The sequence below is a fragment of the Zalophus californianus genome, chromosome 9 (assembly GCF_009762305.2).
Source record: "Zalophus californianus isolate mZalCal1 chromosome 9, mZalCal1.pri.v2, whole genome shotgun sequence".
Lineage (NCBI taxonomy): Eukaryota > Metazoa > Chordata > Mammalia > Carnivora > Otariidae > Zalophus > Zalophus californianus.
Genome location: NC_045603.1, coordinates 122,565,589 through 122,587,800, shown reverse-complemented (window position 1 = coordinate 122,587,800; position 22,212 = coordinate 122,565,589). Strand labels below are relative to the sequence as shown.

Here is a 22,212-nt window from a genome sequence, read left to right as displayed (position 1 = left end):
GGAGTAGCTATGACAATTTGTTAAAATAAGACAACAATGAAATTTGCCACATCAATTGGCTCTTCCTTTCATGAACAGTTCTCTGCAGCATGTGATGCTGTTTGATAGCATCTTACCCACCGTATAACCTCTTTCAGAATTGGAGTCAGTCCTCTCAAACCCTGCTGCTGCTTTATCAACTAAGTTTATGTAATATCCTGAATGCTTTGTTGTCATTTCAACAATCTTCACAGATCCTTCTCCAGGAGTAGGAGTAGGTTATATCTCCAGAAACCACTTTGCACATCTATAAGAAGCAACTCCTTATCTGTTCAAGTTTGTTTGTTTGTTTGTTTCCACTTTCAAAACCATCATTTTTGGCATTAATACTTTTTTTTAAAATTTCAAGTTTTTATTTAAATTCCAGTTAACATACAGTGCGATGTTGGTTTCAGGAGTAGAATTCAGTGATTTATCACTTATGTGTAACACCCGGTGCTCATCACAAGTGCCCCCCTTAATACCCATCACCCATTTAGCCCATCCCCCTCCCATCTCCCCTCCATCAGCCCTCAGTTTGTTCTCTGTAGTTAAGAGTCTCTTACGGTTTGCTTCCCTCTTTTTTACTCCCTTCCCCTATGTTCGTCTGTTTTGTTTCTTAAATTCCACATATGAGTGAAATCAGGTGGTATTGGTCTTTCTCTGACTGACTTATTTCATCCAAGTTTTATTGTGACATTGTACCAATTCAGTCACATCTTCAGGCTCTACCTCTAATTCTAGTTCTCTTGCTGTTTCCACCCCATCTGCAGTTACTTCCTCCCCTGAAGTCTTGAGCCCCTCAAAGTCATCCATGGGGGTTAGAATCAACTTCCAAATTCCTGTTTATGTTGATATTTTGACTTCTTCTCATGAGTCATGAATGTTCTTAATGACATCTAGCGTGGTCAGTCCTTTCCAGAAGGCTTTCAATTGACTTTGCCCAGATCCACCAGAGGAATCACTATCTCTGGCAGCTGTAGCTTTATGAAGTGTCTTTCTGAAATAATAGACCTTGAAAGTTGAAGGGACTACTTGATCTATGGGCTGCAGAATGGATGTTGTATTAGCAGGCATAAAAACAACATTCATCTCACTGTACATCTCCATCAGAGCTCTTGGGTGACCTGGTGCATTGTTAGTGAGCAGTCATATTTTGAAAGGAATCTTTTTTTTCCCTTTTTTCTGAGCAGTAGGTTCAACAGCGGGCTTAAAATATTCAGGAAACCATGTCATAAATAGATGTACAGTCATCCAGGCTTTGTAGTTCCATTGACAGGGCACAGGCAGAGTAGATTTAGCTTAATTTTTAAGGGCCCTAGGATTTTCAGAATGGTAAGTGAGCATTGGCTTCGACTTCAGGTCACCAGCTGCATTAGCCCCTAACAAGAGAATCAGCTTGCCCTTTGAGGCTTTGAAGCCAGGCATTGAGTTCTCTCTAGCTATGAATGTCCTAGATGGCATCTTCTTCCACTATAAGGCTGTTTCATCTACATTGAAATTCCACTGCTCAGTGTGGCCACCTTCATGAATGATCTTAGCTAGATTTTCTGGAGAACTTGTGGCAGCTTCTACATCGGCACTCGCTGCTTCACCTTACACCTTCATGTTATGGAGACGACTTCTTTCCTTAAACCTCACGAACCAACCTCTCCTAGCTTCAAGACTTTTCTCCTGCAGCTTCCCCACCTCTCTCAGCCTTCATGGGATTGAAGAGAGTCAGGAACTTGCTCTCGATGAGGCTCTGGCTTAGGGGAATGTTGTGGCTGGTTTGATCTTCTGTCCAGACCACTCAAACTTTCTCCATATTGGCAATAAAGCTGCTGCTTTCTTACCATTTTTGTGTTCACTGGAAGCACTTTTAATTTCCTTCAAGAACTTTTCCTTTGCATTCACAACTTGGCTAACTGTTTGCTAGGTCAAGAGACCTAGCTTTTGGCCTATCTCAGCTATTGAATGTCTTCCTCCCTAACTCCCTAAGCTTCCTCATTTTAATTTTTGATTTAAAGTGAGAGAGATGTGGCTCTTCCTTTCACTTGAACACTTAGAGACCATTGTAGGGTTATTAATGGGCCTACTTTCAATATTGTTGTATCTCAGGGAACAGAGCAGCTGAAAGAGAGGGAGAGAGATAGGGGAATGGCCGGTTGGTGGAGTAGTCAGAACACACACGACATTTATTGACTAAGTTTGCCATCTTGAATGGCACAGTTTGTGGTGCTTCAAAACAATTACTATAGTAACATCAAACATCACTGATTATAGATCACCATAGCAAATGCAATAATAATAAGTCTGAAATACTGCGAGAATTGCCAGAATGTGACCAGAAGGACCAGAAAAAGGTGAGCAAATGGAAAAAAATGGAGCCAATAGACTTATGGGTTGCCATAAGCCTTCAATTTGTTAAAAAAACGTAATATTTGCAAAGTAATAAAACAAGGCATGCCTTTATTAGTATACAGTTTAAAATCTACTTCTAGAGCATGCCCTATCATTATATATGTTTAGATTTTATATAATCCTGAATTAAAAACTCATAGCACAGTGCTTGCATGTAAGAGGTCTAAAGTTGTCAGTTATCATTATTATTACTTTAACTACAAAAGCAGTATGATTTTTTAAGAGCACAGGCTTTGACATCAGGTCCGGGTTGGAATTGTGTCAGTAATAATGAGCACTGAAAAATTATATGTTAATCCTCTTTCACCCTTATCTTTAAAATGGGGACAAGAATATGTTCTGTATTTCAAGAGAATTAGAGACGATGTGACATATGTAATAAATGGATGTCTTTCACACCACAGTTATGTCTTTACTGGTTTAGATCACTCTGGAAACCACAGTTTGGCCTTCAGCTGGGCTTTAGGTTTCTAATTTTTACAATTACCGCCTATATGTTTAGCCATTTTACCTTTTTCTCCTAAAGCTGAGAATCTTTTGCTGATGTAGCTGAAACCAGAGGGAGTTTGGAGTTCAACTACATGATGTATCAGAACATATTTCCTCCTATAAATTTTTGTTTTGTTTTTCTTTGCAGCACTTAACTAATTATTAAGACTTTTTTTTAGGGGTGCCTGGGTGGCTCAGTCGTTAAGCGTCTGCCTTCAGCTCAGGTCATGATCCCAGGGTCCTGGGATCGAGCCCCACATCCGGCTCTCTGCTCTGCGGGAAGCCTGCTTCACCCTCTCCCACTCTCCCTGCTTGTGTTCCCTCTCTCGCTGTGTCTCTCTCTGTCAAATAAATAAGTAAAATCTTTAAAAAAATAAAATAAAAAAAAGACTTTTTTTTAGAGCAGTTTTAGAGTCACAGAAAAGTTGAGGAAAAAGTAGATTTCCCATTTACCTTCCCCACCCTACACACACACACACACACACACACACACACACACCCCAACACCCCAACATTTCCTGGTGGGGAGGGGGAGATTTGTTACAACTGATGAATCTACACTGACACATAATAATTACCCAAAGCCTGTAATTTATATTAGGGTTCATTCTTGGTGTTGTACATTCTGTGGGTTTGGAAGAATGTGTGGTAAAATCTATTTGTCAATATGGTATCATGCAGAGTATTTTCATTGCCATAAAGATACTCTGTGCTCCACCTAGTCAGCCCTCCCCCCATGTCCAAAATCTGGCAACCACTGATCCTTTTACTGTCTTCACGGTTTTGCCTTTTCCAGAATGTCATGTAGTTGAAAGCCTACAGTATGGAGCCTTTTCAGACTGGCTTCTTTCACTTAGTAATATGCATTTAAGTTTCCTCCATGTCTTTTCATGGCTTGGTAGCTCATTTATTTTTAGTGCTGAATAATATTCCACTGTCTGGATGTACCACAGTTTATTTAACCATTCACCTACTGAGGGACTCTTGTTGCTTCCAAGTTTTGGCAATTAGGAATAAAGCTGTTGGAAAAAAAAAAAGAATAAAGCTGCTGTAAATATCCATGTACAGGTTTTTGTGTGGATGTAAATTTTTCACCTCCTTGGGCAGATATTAAGCACTCTTCTATAAATTTTTGTCTTTGTGTGAGACCCAAATTATCAGTTCAGACACTTTGTACCTTTCATGTTTATTTCTTACACATGATTCTCTGTAGGGATCATCTCAAATCATCAAAGAAGTTCTGAGTGAATCTGATATAAGACCGTCTGATTCTGTATTTTTTCTCCTCAGAAAGTTCCTAGGCTCCTACATAAATTTATCTTTTTCTGTCTCAGTGAAAAGCTCTCAGCATGACAGTGATAGTGTAAGGTGATGGAGCTGTGTGTCCATCCACCAAATATCTCCTAGCACCCTTTCCTCAGGGGTAGCTACTGTAATTATATTTACATAACTAATAGAGGCAACAAGGGTAATTTTACTGAAAAATAATAAAAGCTGCTATAGAGTCACTAGCTTTTTTACCCATATCCATAGGAATAGATAATTTTTAGAAACTTTATGTCAACAGGCATCCTGTTATGAACATAGTAGCCCCTAGACAAAGCTTGGTACACAATAAAACCTGAAGTAATGGTAACTGCGATTGTTCTTGCAAATTATGTTGTTTCTGATGATGATGATACTTGAGAAAGTCGATCATGAGGCTCCAGAAAAGTGAACAATCTTTGAACCTCAATTATTAAAATGTACCAACACATTATATTTCTAAGTCAGGAAAAGGCATACATAATTTCCAACAGTTGTTCTGACGAGGTATATATTTGGTTAACAGCTAACCAGATTAATTTCAGCTGACTTGTTACATCAGCTGAAGTGAGTTTTTAAAATGTGTATAGAAATCTAAATATTTAGGAACAAAGTAGATGAGACAGGCATATTTGAAGTTTAACAACATAATCATCTGTTAAAAATTGCTATTTTTGATGGGCCTTATCTAAGAGAACTAGAAAATTGCCACGATGGTTTCTGAAATTTTACTACAATTAGAACATTCATTTATTCCTACATCGGTATCTCCCTGGATAGCAGATGATAGACGATAAGGCTCCCTTTCTGGGTGGCTGTGGGCGATAGGTATTCCAAAGCAGCAATAACTCCTTTCCTTTCTGTATTTACGTAAAAGCACTTCTGGATCCTTTTTTTTTTTTTTTTTTTTAATTTTTGGATTGTCTGAAATAGGAATCAAAAGCATTGCTTTCCCAGGGATTGAAATGGCAACTACATACTTTGAAACCCCTGGAATCTATGTATACTTATGGATTATTTATATATTATTTATTTGTAAACAGAGATGGCCTTTGAAAATATAGTCTTAAATATTTTGAGCATTTATCCCTAAGTTGTCATAATTATCATTATTATTTTTCACCGTTGAGCAGCATTTAATTGTCTCTCCACAAATTTGTAACCTATACTTGAGAAATCTTCATTCTAATTATAGCTAATTTGTTGATTTTTCTGATTCCTACTATAATGAAATATAGTTATTCCTTGCGTATGAAAGTTGATGTGACATTTTATTATTTTGTGTGCTTTTTTAAAGATTTATTTATTTTGGGGGGCAGGGGCAGAAGGACAGGGAGAGAGAATCTCAAGCAGGCTCCCCGCTGAGCACAGAACCTGATGCAGGGCTCAATCCCACAATCCTGAGATCCTGACTTGAGCCAAATCAGATGCTTAACCGACTGAGCCACCCAGGTGCTGCAAAGCTAATGCAACATTTTAAAAGTATCATACATTCTCATTGATTTTGGTCACATTTTTAAGTTACTCTACAGTCATATCCGGAAACCTGGTAGCAAGTATATTTTTGAAATTAGATATTTTATAGAAACTTAAAAAATATTTACAATACTTATAAATACTTTATAATATTTTATGTTTATAATGTTACAACTTACCTCACCTTCCTCCCTGTGTAAGTAAAGCATTTTCAAAATTGAAAATGATTTATCATTAGGTTAAAATTCCCTTGTAATTTTGAATTTTATAGTCTCAGTGAGTGACTTACTGTATACTTTTATCCCCTAAGCTTATTGTTTACTTTCTAAATCTTTTTACAAGGGAACTTCTATGCAAATTATTACTATATCCTTGGGTATAAATAACCAATGACCAAGGATTCCAGTGCAATAATCATCTATAGGAGCAAGCCTCATTTTGCATTGGGATATATAGTAACACTGAATGCCCACGCTGAATGAACTCAGATTATGCCTTTTGGGTTTATCTTTTTTCCAATATCATGACAATTAACAGTTATTGTCAATAGTTGCAGAAAGAATATTAGATCTGGGGTGAAAATTTTTGGATTTCAATCTGTCTATACAGTTTCCTAACTATCTGACCTTGTTTAGGTTAATAACTTCCCTGAACTTTCCTTTCTTCATCTGTAAAGCAACTATAACAGTAAACTTCTTCATTTGGCTATTGTGAAAGTTGGATCTATATAAAGTGTTTAGTACAGGGTCTATGATATAGGTATCTATTAAATATTAGCTATCATTCAGCACTATTATTCTAACTTCCCAGTCCTGCCCTTTCTCTTTCTCTTTTCTTATGGCTTTGTGGAAATTAACTACTTCTTACATATTTACCTGTTATTCTTCCCTGCACAAATTATGCAATGCATACAATGCTTCAAGAAATATTAAGCTTTACAAAATTTGTGGTGAATGTTATATTAAATATAATAATCTGGATTTTTCAAATATTAACTTTTTAGAAGTAGCTACTTTTCATGCTTTAGTGTAAAATAAACTGTAGGAATAATTAAGTCTTCCAGATGATGTCATAGTGGCGAGTATCAGAATAAATTAGACCTTAGCAATTCTATAACCAAAATGGCTAATAATGCTGTTTCTTTGAAAAAATATTTGGTAAAAATTTAATTTCTTAAATTGATAATTCTGCATTATCAATTTCCAGTATGAAAAGCACAACTCTGGTTTTGTTTTTAGATCAGGTAGGATCCTTTTTTTTCCTCCAAGGTGTCCTTTAATGTACTTAGAGAAGTATAACAAGGTGATTTCAGTTGAGTTCTACCCTTTCTAAAGTATGTGACTACTTTGGAGAGCCACCTTAGGAGTCACATTTTGTTTTCTCAGGTTCCAAATGTGACTTTGAAGCACATAGCTGTGGTTGGTTTGAAGCAATCAGTGGTGACAATTTTGACTGGGTTTGGAACTCTAGAAGTAACCTTTCGGCTGAATTTGAGCAACAAGCTCCACCTTGGGATCATACTCACAACACAGCTGAAGGTAAGAAACAAGGAGAGGCTCTCTGTTACTCTTTCCATTCACCCTTGTCCAGGTCTGTTAAGAGAAAGAAGCACTTAAAGTTCTGTGTTATTGCAACAAATTGTGTGACAGATGAATATTGTCAATTATGCTGATGTTTGTCCGTATGAAATGACTCCTTTATGGGTGGTGGAGAGGGAGTATAGATAGGTTTTGGCTGAATTCACTGAAATTATTAACTTTTTGCATCATTTTCACCTAGAGGTGGATATGAATTTAGTTTTCTCAAGAGCATATTTGACTAACAATCACTTTTATTATTTTTTAATTGTATAATCTTAATTTTAGTCAGACACAGAACTTAGTATAGGGCTAAGGGGCAGCTATGTCAACTCAGTCGGCTAACGTACGATTTGTATTTGTGTCCCAATAGGGCATTTTCTGTTCATTCTGAAGAAAAGCAGAAGCATGTCCCAAGTTGCCAAACTCCAGAGCCCAACCTTTAGCCAGGCGGGACCTGGATGCACGCTTTCCTTCTGGTAAATACTAATAACCGTGGTCAGCTACCCTTGCAACCCAGTGGTTGCAGGCGTACTCCTGCACTGATCAGACTTTATGATTTGCCCCTGGTTTGGGTTTAAAAATAGGTATTGCATTAGATTTATACAGTTAGCATTTTACTTAGGAGCACATTATCAGTATTTGTTGTGTTCTTTCTTTAGACGAAAGAGACTCTTTCCCTCCCACAATGGACTATAATTTAATTAACTCTGCTTCCCCTGTTCTGGATTGAACTCCTTGGGAAAGGCTCCCAGGGTCCTGCAAGCCAGAGTATGCACCTCAGCAAATAAGCTCTCGCCTATGAGCAGCCACAATTACTGCAAGAAATAAAGGCATCTATTATGATAGCTAATTGTTAATTGACTGTTGATCGAGTGGGAGAGCCCATAAGTTAAAGGTTTTGTCTATGCCATAAATCATTTCCATTTCTTGTGTTTGCTCTTTTTACAGGTTTTATAATTATGGCCTCTCAGTGGGAGCAGCTGAACTACAGCTACACATGGAAAATTCCAATGACTCTACAGTACTCTGGAGAGTATTATATAACCAGGGCAACCAGTGGTCACAGGCGACTATTCAGCTTGGACGCCTTACTCAGCCCTTCTATTTGTCACTAGATAAAGTCAGTCTTGGCATTTATGATGGAGTCTCAGCTATCGATGACATCAGATTTGAAAATTGTACTCTTCCCCTTCCTGCGGAGAGCTGTGAAGAGCCAGATTTTTTCTGGTGTCGACACAGCAAGGCTTGCATAGAAAAGCTTCTGTTATGTGATCTGGTAGATGATTGTGGTGATCACACTGATGAGGATGACTGTGGTAAGTACTTTATTATTTTTCTTTTTTTGGTCCTTCTTATTTTGACAGTGGGGATCTTGATTAGTTCTAGCCAATCGAGGCAAAGACACGAAGCATTTTTCCAAAGTTGATGACTGTGATAAGTGATGAATTAGTCGGGCTACCAATATTTGTTGTGGAGACTTACGAACTAGATACTAGAGATACAATGCTGAACACAACTGCTGAGTCTCGGATCTCAGGGAGCTTACAGTCTAATCGAGGAGATCGATGTTATTCGAATATTTAAAAAATAAATACAAAGTGGCAGCTTTGATGAGAGATCCAGAGAAGGGATCTGTGACTTTTTATAATAATGGTATTGAACTTCCTAGAGGTGATGACTTAGCTGAGATCTGAAAAATGAGAAGTCAAAGCATCTATGCAAAAGCCCTGATAAGTGAATGAATGGCAGATATGGCTGGAGCGAGGAGGTGAAGGGGAGAGAGGGTGCAGCATAAGGACAGAAGTGTGGGGGAGGCCAGATTTGCACATCTTTGTTGTCTGTATTAAGGAGGTTTCTCTTCATTTGTAGGTTTTTAATAAGAAAGGTAATTTAAAAAAATTGGCATATTAAAACATGTCACTGTGGATACAGTGTGATGAGTGGATTGGAGGAGAGTGGATTCAGGAGACCCATCAGCAGGCCATTGCAGTAGTCCACTGAGGAGGGGTGGGCAGCCTGTATCACAGCCGGAGTGATGGAGATGGAGGGACTGAGGTTTGGGAAAATATTTAGGAGGGACATTTGATGATGTTTTGGAAGTAGAGAGTGGGCTGTCAAAGATAAGTCTTGAGTTTCTGGTTTAAATTACCAGATAGCTTATGGTATCTGATGATTATATATATTTTACAGTTTTATGAACCTAGCTCCAGATAGTGCCCACTGCACTTGTTCCTGAAAATGAATCAGAAGCTCATAGCTGTTTTTTTTTCAATTACAAAAATCAGTCAGAAAAAGAGTTTGTATCTTCCCTTGTCCAGAAATAGCAACAATTCTTAAAATTCAAGCTATATGCCTATTACATTGAGAGGCTAATTATAAACCAAAGTGAAGCCATAAAATGCTTGGTACATCATAGGAAAAGTGTTAAGAGATTTCCATATAAATTATTGTAGAGAGTGCTGCATATATGTGGTCTTTGATACAGTCAGGTGGTTTGAAGTCAGAATTACCATGCATCTCATCATACAACTAATACCTTGAGTGGATATAAATAAAGTTGATAATTTAGACAATGGCTAACACAAAAAGTGTTACTTATCCTCAAGGTAATTTATTTTTGCAGATTTAGAAAGCTTTCTCATCTTTTTGAAGCTCTCCAAATCCTACTCCTCAAAAAAAGTGCCGTGTTGCTAAAAATAAGCAAATTATCCTTCAAACTGCTCAGTATTAACTTAGAATGGAATTATGGCAGTACAAGTATAATATCAGACTACTTCTTGTGACTAAATATTAATGAAAGCGAATAGTAGTGGCATTAGACGGTCCGTTTCTCTCATGGCTGTCCATATAGACATACTACTGGATTACACAGAATGCGTTAGACATCCAGAAATCGCTGTTGTATTTCCTAAAGTTCCCTATGTTTAGAGAAATGGTTTTGTATTTAAAGGTTCAGGTGTATGCATTCCCTTTTGAAATAAAGATTGAATATAGAGTCAATATAAAGACAGGCAATATCAAAATCCATTGGCTTGAGTGCCAGTTTTATGTCAGAAGACTTAGCAGCTTGACATTCTCCTTCTGCTTCACAGCCAAAGACTGACACATGGGGCGTGCGCTGCAGGTCCCCAGTTCACGTCATAACTGGGCTTGATTAGTCACAAGTGAGGAAATATCAAATGAAAGCTCATCTCCCATTTGACATTTACTCACTGGGTTCCCTTCATTAGGTCTAAGCTCCTGTTCTGGGGTTTTCAAAAGACAGATGATTTGTTCTTGCCTGGCTGCATTTATCCGCATATGCTTATGTTTATTGTTTCAGAATATTTATTCCCCTTTGGCACCAAGTGCATTTACTAAGATGAATAGTTAAAGGACAGCTGACATTTACTTTTTAAAAATATTAACTTATGTAAATGAAGCTAAAAGGTAGAAGTCCTTGTTAATTCTAAATCCTGTTCCTTCTGCCAAAATCAGGCTAAATGTACATTCTGTGGCATTTATTCTACACAAATCCTTGGTGTCAACAAAATGCTCACATCCCAAAAAAATGAATACATTCCTATATTATGCTAGAAATTATGGTAGATTGTCTAGTTGACAAGGGACAAGTCAATTCTTCATAATGCTTTGAATTCTTCTAGGGACTGAGAGGAGTTTAAAGTTTAAAAGCTCCAGCTCAAAGGAGCTGCAGTGCAGTGAGAAGACAAGACTGCCTCCCGGGAGACACAGCACAGCAGGAAGCATAGAGGAGAGGGGGTGGGGAAGATGCGAGGGGTGGGGGTGGGGAAGATGCGAGGGGTGGGGGTGGGGAAGATGCGAGGGGTGGGGTGGGGAAGATGCGAGGGGATGGATAGTTAGGGACGAACAGGACGTTAATTTGGGAAAGGTGAAGCTTGAAAGAGGAGTTTAGATTTAAGTTTAAATTAGGTGAGTATATATTATAGGATTTTGAATAGAGGAGGAAAGAGATAAATGGCCGTGGAAGGTGAAAGAGTGGTCATTCTGGCATTGGTGCTGAGGGACATTTGGAACGGGGCCGAGATGGAACCAGAGGGAGAAGTTTTTCAGCATGAGGTGTGGAAAACACTGGCATCAGAATCCTGTCAGTGCTTGTTAAAAATATGGATTCCTGGGCTTCACCCCATATCTGACAAACTAGTCTTTGTACGGGGCTTCACACAAGGAGTAAGCAATTCTACACACCTCAGGTGATTCTGGAAGCCTGAGCCCTATTAAAATATGTCTGTTCTCAGTTCTGCATGCTAGAATCACCAAGGGAGATGATGAAGTGTCCTGATGTTCCACTGCCCTGTGTGCACCAGTTACATCAACATCTCTGGGGGCGTCCAGGTAGCTCAGTCGGTTAAGCGTCTGACTCTTGATTTAGACTCAGGTCATGATCTCAGGGTTGTGAGATTGAGCCCTGTGTTGGGTTTTGTTCTCAGCGGGGAGTCTGCTGGAGATTCTCTCTCTCCCTCTGCCACCCATCCTGCACTCTCTCTCTCTCAAATAAATCTTTTTTTTAAAATATTTTATTTATTTATTTGACAGAGAGACACAGCGAGAGCAGAAACACAAGCAGGGGGAGTGGGAGAGGGAGAAGCAGGCTTCCCGCTGAGCAGGGAGCCTGATGTGGGTGGGACTCGATCCCAGGACCCTGGGATCATGACCTGAGCCGAAGGCAGACGCTTAATGACTGAGCCACCCAGGTGCCCTCAAATAAATAAATATTAAAAAAAAAATAAATCCCCATCTCTGGAGACGAATTCTGGGCCTTTTGTTTTGATTTTTAATGTTCACTGGTGATTGGAATGTTCCTCTAAGGTTGAAATCGACTGAGCCAGAAGTTCATAGCATTGAGTCAGCTATGATGTCATGGTCATTTGCATAGGGTTATAGTGCTAGAAATGGTGAAGGGATGGTCATAAAAGGCATTTGGAGAATAATGGCTAAAGTAATGCCGCCTTCAGTCTATAAAATATTACTTGATGTAAATCTAGGATTTATTCACCTTTTAGAAACTTTAATGTTGCCTTTTAAAAACAGTTAAAATGGTTACCCTTGGCAGGAGCAAAATATCAACGAGTGTTCTTAACTGTGGTTATTTCTGTCCTTACTTATTTTTTTTGCTATTATTTGATGCCAATTTCAGTACCTGAACTCCAATGTAACTTTGAAAATGGAATTTGTAACTGGGAGCAAGATACAGAAGATGACTTTGATTGGACCAGGAAACAGGGTCCAACTTCCACACTTAATACAGGGCCAATGAAGGATAATACTTTGGGCACAGCTAAAGGACACTATCTCTACATAGAATCTTCGGAGCCACAGGTTTTCCAAAACAGAGCTGCTTTACTCAGCCCTGTCCTCAACGCCACCGTTGCAGAGGGCTGTATCTTCCATGTATATTACCACATGTTTGGAAAGCACATTTATAGGCTGGCCGTCTACCAGAGAATATGGAGTAACACCAGAGGACAGCTGCTGTGGCAGATATTTGGGAATCAAGGCAACAGATGGATAAGGAAACACCTCAGTGTTTCCAGCAGGCAGCCTTTTCAGGTATGGATAATGGATTTCATAATGTGTATTTAAAATGCATCAGACTGTCTAAGGAGTATGAAGGATTGCTATAACCTTGAATTAAAAGCAAGTAGAATGTGATCAAAGTTAGTTTGAAATACATTTATCATTCAGTTAAGGGTGTACCAAATCTTGTTAAGTTACTTTCCTCCTTGACTACCCCCATTAATGTGTGATTAAAATTTTAAAGGTGGACACATGGTATTGGCAACAGCTGCAGGTCCCTCTGACTTTAAGTCATTTTTCTACTGAAGTAAAAAATCTGGAGGGAAAAAGAGTTCTGCACAATTTCTGGTATTCTGCCAAACGTTCAGATTCTAAGATCTGTTATTTTGAATATTTCATTTGACTTTTTCACATTGTATAGGTAAGCAACAAAAATTCGAGAAGAGTGCATGCTTTGTTGGAGAATCACACAGCTACTCTGGGGCCAAGCCAGAGGTTAGGCTAGCCAGGTCTCCTTACTCCTGGTGGAATATTCTTTGTGAGTCTGTGAAGTACTACTGTGAAGGAATTTTCCATCTATTATCTCTTTGATTCCCTCAGCAATTCCCTGAAGTGGGTAAGTCAGGATCCTTTTTGTCAGTTTTACAGAGAGGAAGGAAAGAAAAAACTCAGATGGTTATTTATATCTGTTCAAAGAGATGGTGAGCAGCAGAATGGGGACTTGGACTGGAAGCTGCATTTTCCAATTAATTCTCATTCATTCCCTTTCTAATATATTCTACAGCCTGTCACATGTACGAGGGCTGAATATTTGTTCTTTTCCCCTTTGCTCAAATAGATCTACATACAGTATATGGGGAGAACCTTCTTACCACTCCTGGCTGAACTTTTTTTTTTTTTTGCTTTTTTTCCATGGACTGAATTTCTCTGTTACCCTAATTTTATTTTATTTTTTTGAAAGATTTTATTCATTCATTTGACAGAGACACAGCAAGAGAGGGAACACAAGCAGGGGGAGTGGGAGAGGGAGAAGCAGGCTCCCTGCCGAGCAGGGAGCCCGATGTGGGGCCTGATCCCAGCACCCCGGGATCACGACCCAAGCCAGAGGCTGACGCCCAATGACTGAGCCACCCAGGTGCCCCTCTGTTACCCTAATTTTAAAGCACCGCCTCTGTCTAATATCTTGAATTAACCATTTTGTAGCCAAGAACTTAGCTCCAAGCCACCTGTTAGAGCCATCATAGATGTGCATTGTATATGACTCACTAGAGAACACACTGAAATTGATGCTTTGTCTAGACAGACATAAGCTGAAATCATGAGAACTACTCTTCTATATGTAGAGAGTTCTCTTGCTGTTCAGCTGTAAGGGTGAGGTGGGTGTAATCATAAGAAATGAGTTGAAGGAAGGTCCTTTGACTTTTATTTAATAATAGCTCATCCTCTTCAAATTAATTCTTAATATTTAATCAGGTGAATTGTACTTTGGGTCAAACTGGTATTCAGTGGATAAACTCTCCTTATGATGTTTACTTGAGAATTGGTTGCCAGGAGAAAATCACCTTGGCAAGCAAGCTGCTTCACATTCAGATGAACACGGAACTAACCAAGGAATCCTTTAGTTATGAAACTGAAAGAGAGAAATTGGGGTTTGAAACCCACTTTGGGTTATACCTGGAGTGCTCTGTTTGATTTCATCCAATGGTTCTTCTAGGCTTTTTATTTTTTTTTTTCAATGACATTCAGGCATGAACAGGTGAAATCAGATTGTGCATGCTGTGTAGATCAATTATTCAAGATAGTAAAAATTGGGTCCAATTTAAGCAACCAGATATTTTTCTTCATTGAATTAATGAGTATACATAGTTGTTGCAAGAGCAGCAATAACCAACTGTGATATTGTTGGTGAAATTACCTAGTATCAATCCAGCAGGTAACATGCTCATTAAATGTTTATTTAAAAGAAGAATTCAGGGATGTTTTTTAGGAGCTATGTATGTATGTATATATGTATGTATAGTTGACACACAATGTTACATTAGTTTCAGGTGTACAACATAGTGATTCAACAAGACTATAAATTATGCTATGCTCACCACAAGTGTAGCTACCATCTGTCCTGATACACTGTTCTTACACCATCATTAGCTACATTCCCCATGCTGTGCGTTAATTCCTATGACTTAGCCATTCAATAACTAGAAGTCTGTATCTCTCACTCGCCTTCAACCAATTTGCCCAACACTCCACCCTCTCCCCTCTGGCAACCACCAGTTAGTGGTCTGTATTTATAGATCTCATTTTGCTTTTTGTTTGCTTATTCATTTTTAAAACTTCCAGTTAGTGGGATTATATGGTATTTATCTGATGTATTTCACTTAGCATAATACCCTCTCGGTTAATCCATGTTGTCTCAAATGGCACATCTCATCCTTTTTATGCCTATATAATATTCCTGTGTGTGTGTGTATACATACCACTTCTTTTTTATCCATTTGTCTGTTGATGGACACTTAGTTTACTTCCATATCTTGACTATTGTAAATAATGCTATAGTAAACATATGGGTGCATATATTTTTTCAAATTAGAGTCTTTGTGTTTTTTGGGTAAACAATACTGGAATTATTGTGTCATATGATAGTTCTACTTTTAATTTTTTGAGCAACCCCCATACTGTTTTCCACAGTAGCTGCTCCAATCTGCATTCCCACCAACAGTGCAAGAGGGTTCCTTTTTCTCCACATCCTTGCTAAAATTCTTTATTTCTTGTGTTTTTGGTTTTAGCCATTTTGACAGGGATATAGTGATACCTCATGGTGGTTCTAATTTGTAGCTACCTGATAATTAGTGATGTTGAGCATCTTTTCATTTGTCTGTTGGCCATCTGTATGTCTTTGGAGAAATATCTGTAAATGTCATCTACCCATTTTTTAATTGGATTTTTTTTTATGTTGAGTTGTGTAAATTCCTTATATATTTTGGATATTAACCCTCAGTTGCATATATCATTTGTAAATATCTTCCCCCATTCAGTAGCTTGTCTTTTTGTTTTGTTGGTTGCCTTTGCTGTGCAAAAGCTTTTTATTTTGATGTAGTCCCAATAGTTTATTTTTGATTTTGTTTCCTTGCTTCAGGAGACATATCTAGAAAAATAGTGCTGTGGCTGAGGTCTGGGAAGTTACTGCATATACTCTGTTCTAGGATTTTTATGGTTTCATGTCTCACATTTAGGTCTTTAATCCATTTTGAGTTTGTGTGTGGTGTTAAAAAGTGGTCTAGTTTCATTCTTTTTTGTGTAACTGTCCAATTTTCCCAGCACCATTTATTGAAGTGACTGTCTTTTCTCCATTGTGTATTTTTGCCTCCTTATTCATAGATTAATTGACCATATAATCATGTATTTATTTCTGAATTCTCTCTTTTATTCTGTTGATCTGTGTGTCTATTCTTTGTGCCAGTACCATACTGTTTCGATTACTACAGCTTTGTAGTATATCTTGACATCTGGAACTGTGATAACTCCAGCTTTGCTCTTCTTTCTCAAGATTGCTTTGGCTATTCAGAGTCTTTCATGGTTCCATACAAATTTCAGTATTACTTGTTCTAGTTCTGTGAAAAATGTCATTGCATTTTGATAGGGATTGCATTAAATCTATAGATTGCTTTGAGTAACATGGATATTTTAATAATATTTCTCCAGTCCGTGAGCATGAAATATCTTTCTATTTTTTGGTGTCATGCTCAGTTTCCTTTTATCAGTGTTTTATAGTTTTCGGAGTACAGACTTTTCACTTCTTACGTGCTTATTCCTTTTGGTGCAATTTTAAATAGTGTTGTTTCCTAAATTTCTCTTTCTGCTACTTCATTTATAGTGTATAGAAACACCACCAACTTCTAGGTATTGATTTGTTTTCTCCAACTTTACTGAATTCATTTATTGCTTCTAGTAGGATTTTCATATCTGCAAATAGGGAAAGTTTTACTTCTTATTTACCAATACGGATTCCTAAACATTTATTTTTCTTGTCTGATTACTGTAGCTAAGACTCCCAGTACTATGTTGAACAAAACTGAGAGTAGACAGGGGTGCCTGGATGGCTCAGTTGGTTAAGCGTCTGAATATTGATTTTAGCTCAGGTCATGATCTCAGGGTAGTCGGAGCAAGCCCTGTGTCCGGCTCCCTGCTCAGCAGGGAGTCTGCTTGGGATTCTCTAGCCCTCTCCCTCTGCACTTCTCCTCCCACCACATGCTCACTCTTTCTCTCTAAAATAATTAAATAAATATTTAAAACAAAAACAAAAACAACTGAGAGTGGACATCCTTTTCTTGTTCTTTTTTTTTTTTTAAAGATTTTATTTATTTATTTGAGAGAGAGAGAATGAGAGACAGAGAGCACGAGAGGGAAGAGGGTCAGAGGGAGAAGCAGACTCCCTGCTGAGCAAGGAGCCCGATGCGGGACTCGATCCCGGGACTCCAGGATCATGACCTGAGCTGAAGGCAGTCGCTTAACCAACTGAGACACCCAGGCACCCCCTTTTCTTGTTCTTGATCCTAGAGGAAAAACTCTGATTTCCCCATTGAGGATGATGTTAGCTGTGGGTTTTTCATATATGTCCTTTATTATGTTGAGGTATGTTCCCTCTGAACCCACTTTGTTGAGGGTTTCTGTCATGAACAGATGTTGTAATTTGTGAGGTGCTTTTTCCGCATCTATTGAAATGATCATGATTTTTATTCTTTTTGATGTGATGATTCGCATTGATTGATGTGCAGATATTGAACCACACTCACATCCCAGGAATAAATTCCACTTAATTGTGGCAAATGATTTGTTTAATGTACTGCTGGATTTGGTTTGCTAACGTAGCTTAGGATATTTTCATGTGTGTTCATCAGAGATAGCAGCCTGTAGTTCCTTTTTTTGTTGTATCTTTATCTGGTTTGGCTTCATAGACTGAATTTGGAAGCATTCCTTCCTCTTTTATTTTTTGAAATAGTTTGAGAAGTATAGGTATTAACTCTTATTTAACTGTTTGGTAGAATTCACCTGTGAAGCTATATGGTCCTAGACTTCTGTTTTTTGGGGAGTTTTTGATTATTGATTCAATTGCATTGCTGGTACTTGGTCTGTTCAAATTTACTATTTCTTCCTGACTCAGTTTTGGAAGATTATGTGTTTTCTAGAAATTTAGCCATGTTTTATATGTTGTCTATTTTGTTGGCATGTAATTTTTATAATATTCTTTTTATAATTCTTTGTATTTCTATGATGTCAGTTGTTTCTCCTCTTTCATATCTTGAGTCCCCCTCCCCCATTTTTTTTTTTTTTTTGTGAGTCTGGCCAAATATTGGTGAGTTTTGTTGATCTTTTCAAAGAACCAGCTTCTGATTTCATTGATCTGTTTAATTTTTGTTGTTTTATTTCATTTACTAATACTCTAATCTTTACTGTTTACTTCATTCTACTGGTTTTGGGTTTTTTTCCTTCTTTTTCTAGCTCCTTTAGGTGTAAGGTTAGGTTGTTTATTTGAGATTTTTCTTGCTTCTTGAGGTAGGCCTATATTGCTATAAACTTCCCTGTTAGAACTGCTTTTGCTGCATCTGAAAGATTTTTGGACCATTGTATTTTCACTTTGTCTCCACGTATTTTTAAAAATTTTTTTCTTTGATTTCTTGGTGGACCCTTTAATTGTTTAATAACGTGTTATTTAACTTATTCTCCAGATTTTTTCTTGCTGTTGATTTCTAGTTTCATAGCATTGTGGTCAGAAAAAATGCATGGTATGACTTTAGTCTTTTTGAAATTTTTTATACTTGTTTTGTGGCCTAATTGATCTGTTCTGGAGAATGTTCCGTGTGCACTTCAAAAGAATGTATATTCCACTGTTTGTATGTTCTGAATATATTTATTAGATCTGTCTTGTCCATGTGTCATTAAGCCAGTGTTTCCTTGTTGATTTTTGGTTTGGATTATCTGCCCATTGATGTAAGTTGGTTGTCAAAGTCCCTGACTATTACTGTATTACTATTGATTACTTACTTTATGTTTGTTATTATGCTTTATGTATTTGGGTTCTCCATGTTGGGTGCATAAATATTTACAATTGTTCTATCTTCTTGTTGGTTTGTCCCCTTTATTTCGATATAGTGTCCTTGTCTCCTGTTACAGTCTTTGTTTTAAAGTCTGTTTTGTCTGATACAAGTATTGCTTCCCCAGCTTTCTTTTCAATTCCATTGCATAATAAATACTCTTCCATCTCTTTACTTTCAGTCAGGATGTTTTGTTAGGTCTGAAATGAGTCTCTTATAGGCAGAATATAGATTGGCTTTGCTTTTTTTTTTTAACTATTGCATTATCCTATGTCTTTTGTTTGGAACATTTAGTGCATTTACATCGAAGTAATTATAGGTATGTATTTATTTTCATTTTTTTTTACTTGTTTTATGGTTGTTTTGTGTTCTTGGTTCCTTTCTTCTCTTGCTCTATTCTCTCAGAGTTTGCTAGCTTTCTTTAGTAAGATATTTGGATTTCTTTCTCTTTATTGTTTGTATATCTATTACCAGTGTTAGATATGTGGTCATCATTACATTTATATATAGCATATTATTCATACAGAGTTGAATGAATCATTAAGTTGATGGTCACTTAAATTTGCCCATTCTAAAAGCACTAAATTTTTACTCCTTTCTCCACCACATTTTAGGTATATGCTGTCATACTTTACATCCTTTTATTTATTTTTTAAATTTTTTATTATTTCTTGAGAGAGGGAGAAGGGGGAGGGGCAGAGGGAGAGGGAGAGAGAGCATCTCAAACAGGCTCCTTGCTGAGTGCAGAGCCTGATGTGGGGCTCGATCTCACAACCCTGAGATCATAACTTGAGACGAAATCAAGAGTGGACATTTAACTGACTGAGCCACCCAGGTGCCCCTTTCAATTTTGTGACTCCCTTGACTCATTTTTTATAGATTTGCTTAATTTTGCTACTTTTGTGCTTCCTGATTTTCTTACTCCTGCTTATGGTCTTTCCTTTCAGTCAAGGAGTCCCCTTTAACCTTTCTTCTAGTGCTGGTTTATGGTGTGGTGGTCAGGGATGCACGGTGCCAGCAAGGTCCATGCCGTTCAGCTGCTGGAGGGGACCTTTAGCCCAGTGGAAAACTCATGCAGCGGGCAGGCCAGGATAGGGGCGCGAGTCTGCAGAAAATCATGGAGGTTGGGTGTGCTCTCAAGAACTGAGGTGGAGAGTGTTTGCACTGCACTGGTTCCTGCAGGTGTCTATGTATCAGGACTAGGGGAAGGAAGTGGTATCCAAAAGCTCTTTTGTTCTTGGAGTAGTATTCCAAAGATCCCTGCCCTTCTAGCACATCCTCTGAGAGTAGTAAATAAATCTCCCTCCCATATACCCCAGGTGCTTTTCAAACTGCTCCTTCTATCCTGTATCTCAGTGGGACTCTTTGTTGTGCTGTCTCTTTAATGGCAGGGACTCAGCTTTCTCTCACACTTTGGCTCTCCTAGAGCTAAATTTGCTGATTTTTAAAATTCCTGTTATTAAATCTCACTTACTGTAAGAACTCACAAAATTAGGCCCCCCTCTGGGTTTCAAAGCCAAATGTTATGGGGATTTGTCTTTTCAGATGGGTCCCTCAGTGCCTGGGGTGCCTGATGTGGGGTCTGCTTTTCTCCCCTTCTGTGTCCTGGTGCTTCTCATTTCGCAGACAATCCCACTGGTCAGTTTGGTTCGTTGCTGCATTTCCACACTTTCTCCCTTCTTTGATGTGGCCTCTTTCTCTACATTTAGCTGTGGAGAGTCTGTTCTGTGGGTTTGCGGGTCATTTTCTCATTTATTTTCTCTGATTATCTAGGCGTGTCCATGGGATGAGGTGAGCCTGGGATCATTCTACTCTACTTACTTCCCTAGGTCAACAAAGGATTCTCTTATCTTTAACCTCTGACATTTTATTTTATTTATTTTATTTTGTTTATTTGTATTTTTCTGTGATTTTCATGTTTTATGCAACATTATATTTGTTTTCTTTTTATTATGTTCAGTTATCCAACATATAGTACATCATTAGTTTTTGATGCAGTGTTCAGTGATTCATTAGTTGCATGTAACACCCAGTGCTCATCACCACACATGCCCTCCTTTTAATACCCATCACCCGGTTACCCCATCCCCCACCACCTCCCTTCTGTAATCCTCAGTTTGGTTCCTGGAGTCCAGAGACTCTCCTGCTTTGTCTCCCTCTCTGATGTCTTCCCATTCAGTTTTCCCTCCCTTCCCCAGTGGTCCTCCGCTCTATTCCTTATGTTCCACATAGGAGTGAAACCATATGCTAATCGTCTTTCTCTGCTTGACTTATTTCATTTAGCATAATCCCCTCCAGTTCCATCCATCTCAATTCAAATTGTAGGTATTCATCCTTTCTGATGGCTGAGTAACGTCCCATTGTATATATGAACCACATTTTCTTTATCCATTCATCTTTTGAAGGGCATCTTGGCTCCTTCCACAGTTTGGCTATTGTGGACATTGCTGCTATAAACATTGGGGTGTATGTGCCCCTTCTTTTCACTACATCTGTATCTTTGGGATAAATACCTAGAAGTGCAATTGCTGGGTTGTAGAAGTAGTTCTATTTTTAACATCTTGAGGAACCTCCATACTGTTTTCCAGAGTGGCTGCACCAGCTTGCATTCCCACCAACAGTGTAAGAGGGTTCCCCTTTCTCCACATCCTCGCCAACATTTGTTGTTTCCTGTATTGTTAATTTTAGCCATTCTAACTGGTGAAAGGTGGTATGTCATTGTGGTTTTGATTTGTATGTCCCTGATGGCTAATGATGATGAACGTTTTTTCATGTGTCTGTTAGCCATCTGAATGTCTTCTTTGGAGAAGTATCTGTTCATGTCTTCTGTCCATTTCTTGATGACTGGATTATTTGTTTTTTTGGGTGTTGAGTTTGATAAGTTCTTTATAGATCTTGGATACTAACCCTTTATCTGTAATGTCATTTATAGATATCTTCTCCAATTCTGTGGGCTGCCTCTTAGGTTTGTTGACTGTTTCCTTTGCTGTGCAAAAGCTTTTTATCTTGATGAAGTCCCAAAAGTTCATTTCTACTTTTGTTTCCCTTGCCTTTAGAGATGTATCTTGAAAGAAATTGCTGTGGCTGATGTCAAAGAGGTTACTTCCTGTGTTCTCCTCTAGGATTTTGATGGATTCCTGTCTCACATTTAGGTCTTTCATCCATTTTGAGTTTGTCTTTATGTATGGTGTAAGAGAATGAATGGTCCAGTTTCATTCTTCTGCATGTGGCTGTCCAATTTTCCCAGCACCATTTATTGAAGATACTGTATTTTTTCCATTGGATATTCTTTCCTGATTTGTCGAAGATTAGTT

General features: G+C 38.1%; 1 protein-coding gene across 1 annotated transcript in view; it reads left to right on the top strand.

Moving 5' to 3' along the window:
* MALRD1 (MAM and LDL receptor class A domain containing 1) overlaps positions 1–22,212 on the top strand; it is a gene marked incomplete at its 5' end in the record, with an annotated part of 847,841 nt that overhangs the window by 193,547 nt on the left and 632,082 nt on the right. The window contains 4 exons of the mRNA XM_035729081.1: positions 7,077–7,229; positions 7,642–7,747; positions 8,220–8,587; positions 12,427–12,839. Of these exons, the coding sequence (XP_035584974.1) occupies positions 7,077–7,229; positions 7,642–7,747; positions 8,220–8,587; positions 12,427–12,839 (1,040 nt within the window). The remainder of the gene's footprint in view (positions 1–7,076; positions 7,230–7,641; positions 7,748–8,219; positions 8,588–12,426; positions 12,840–22,212) is intronic.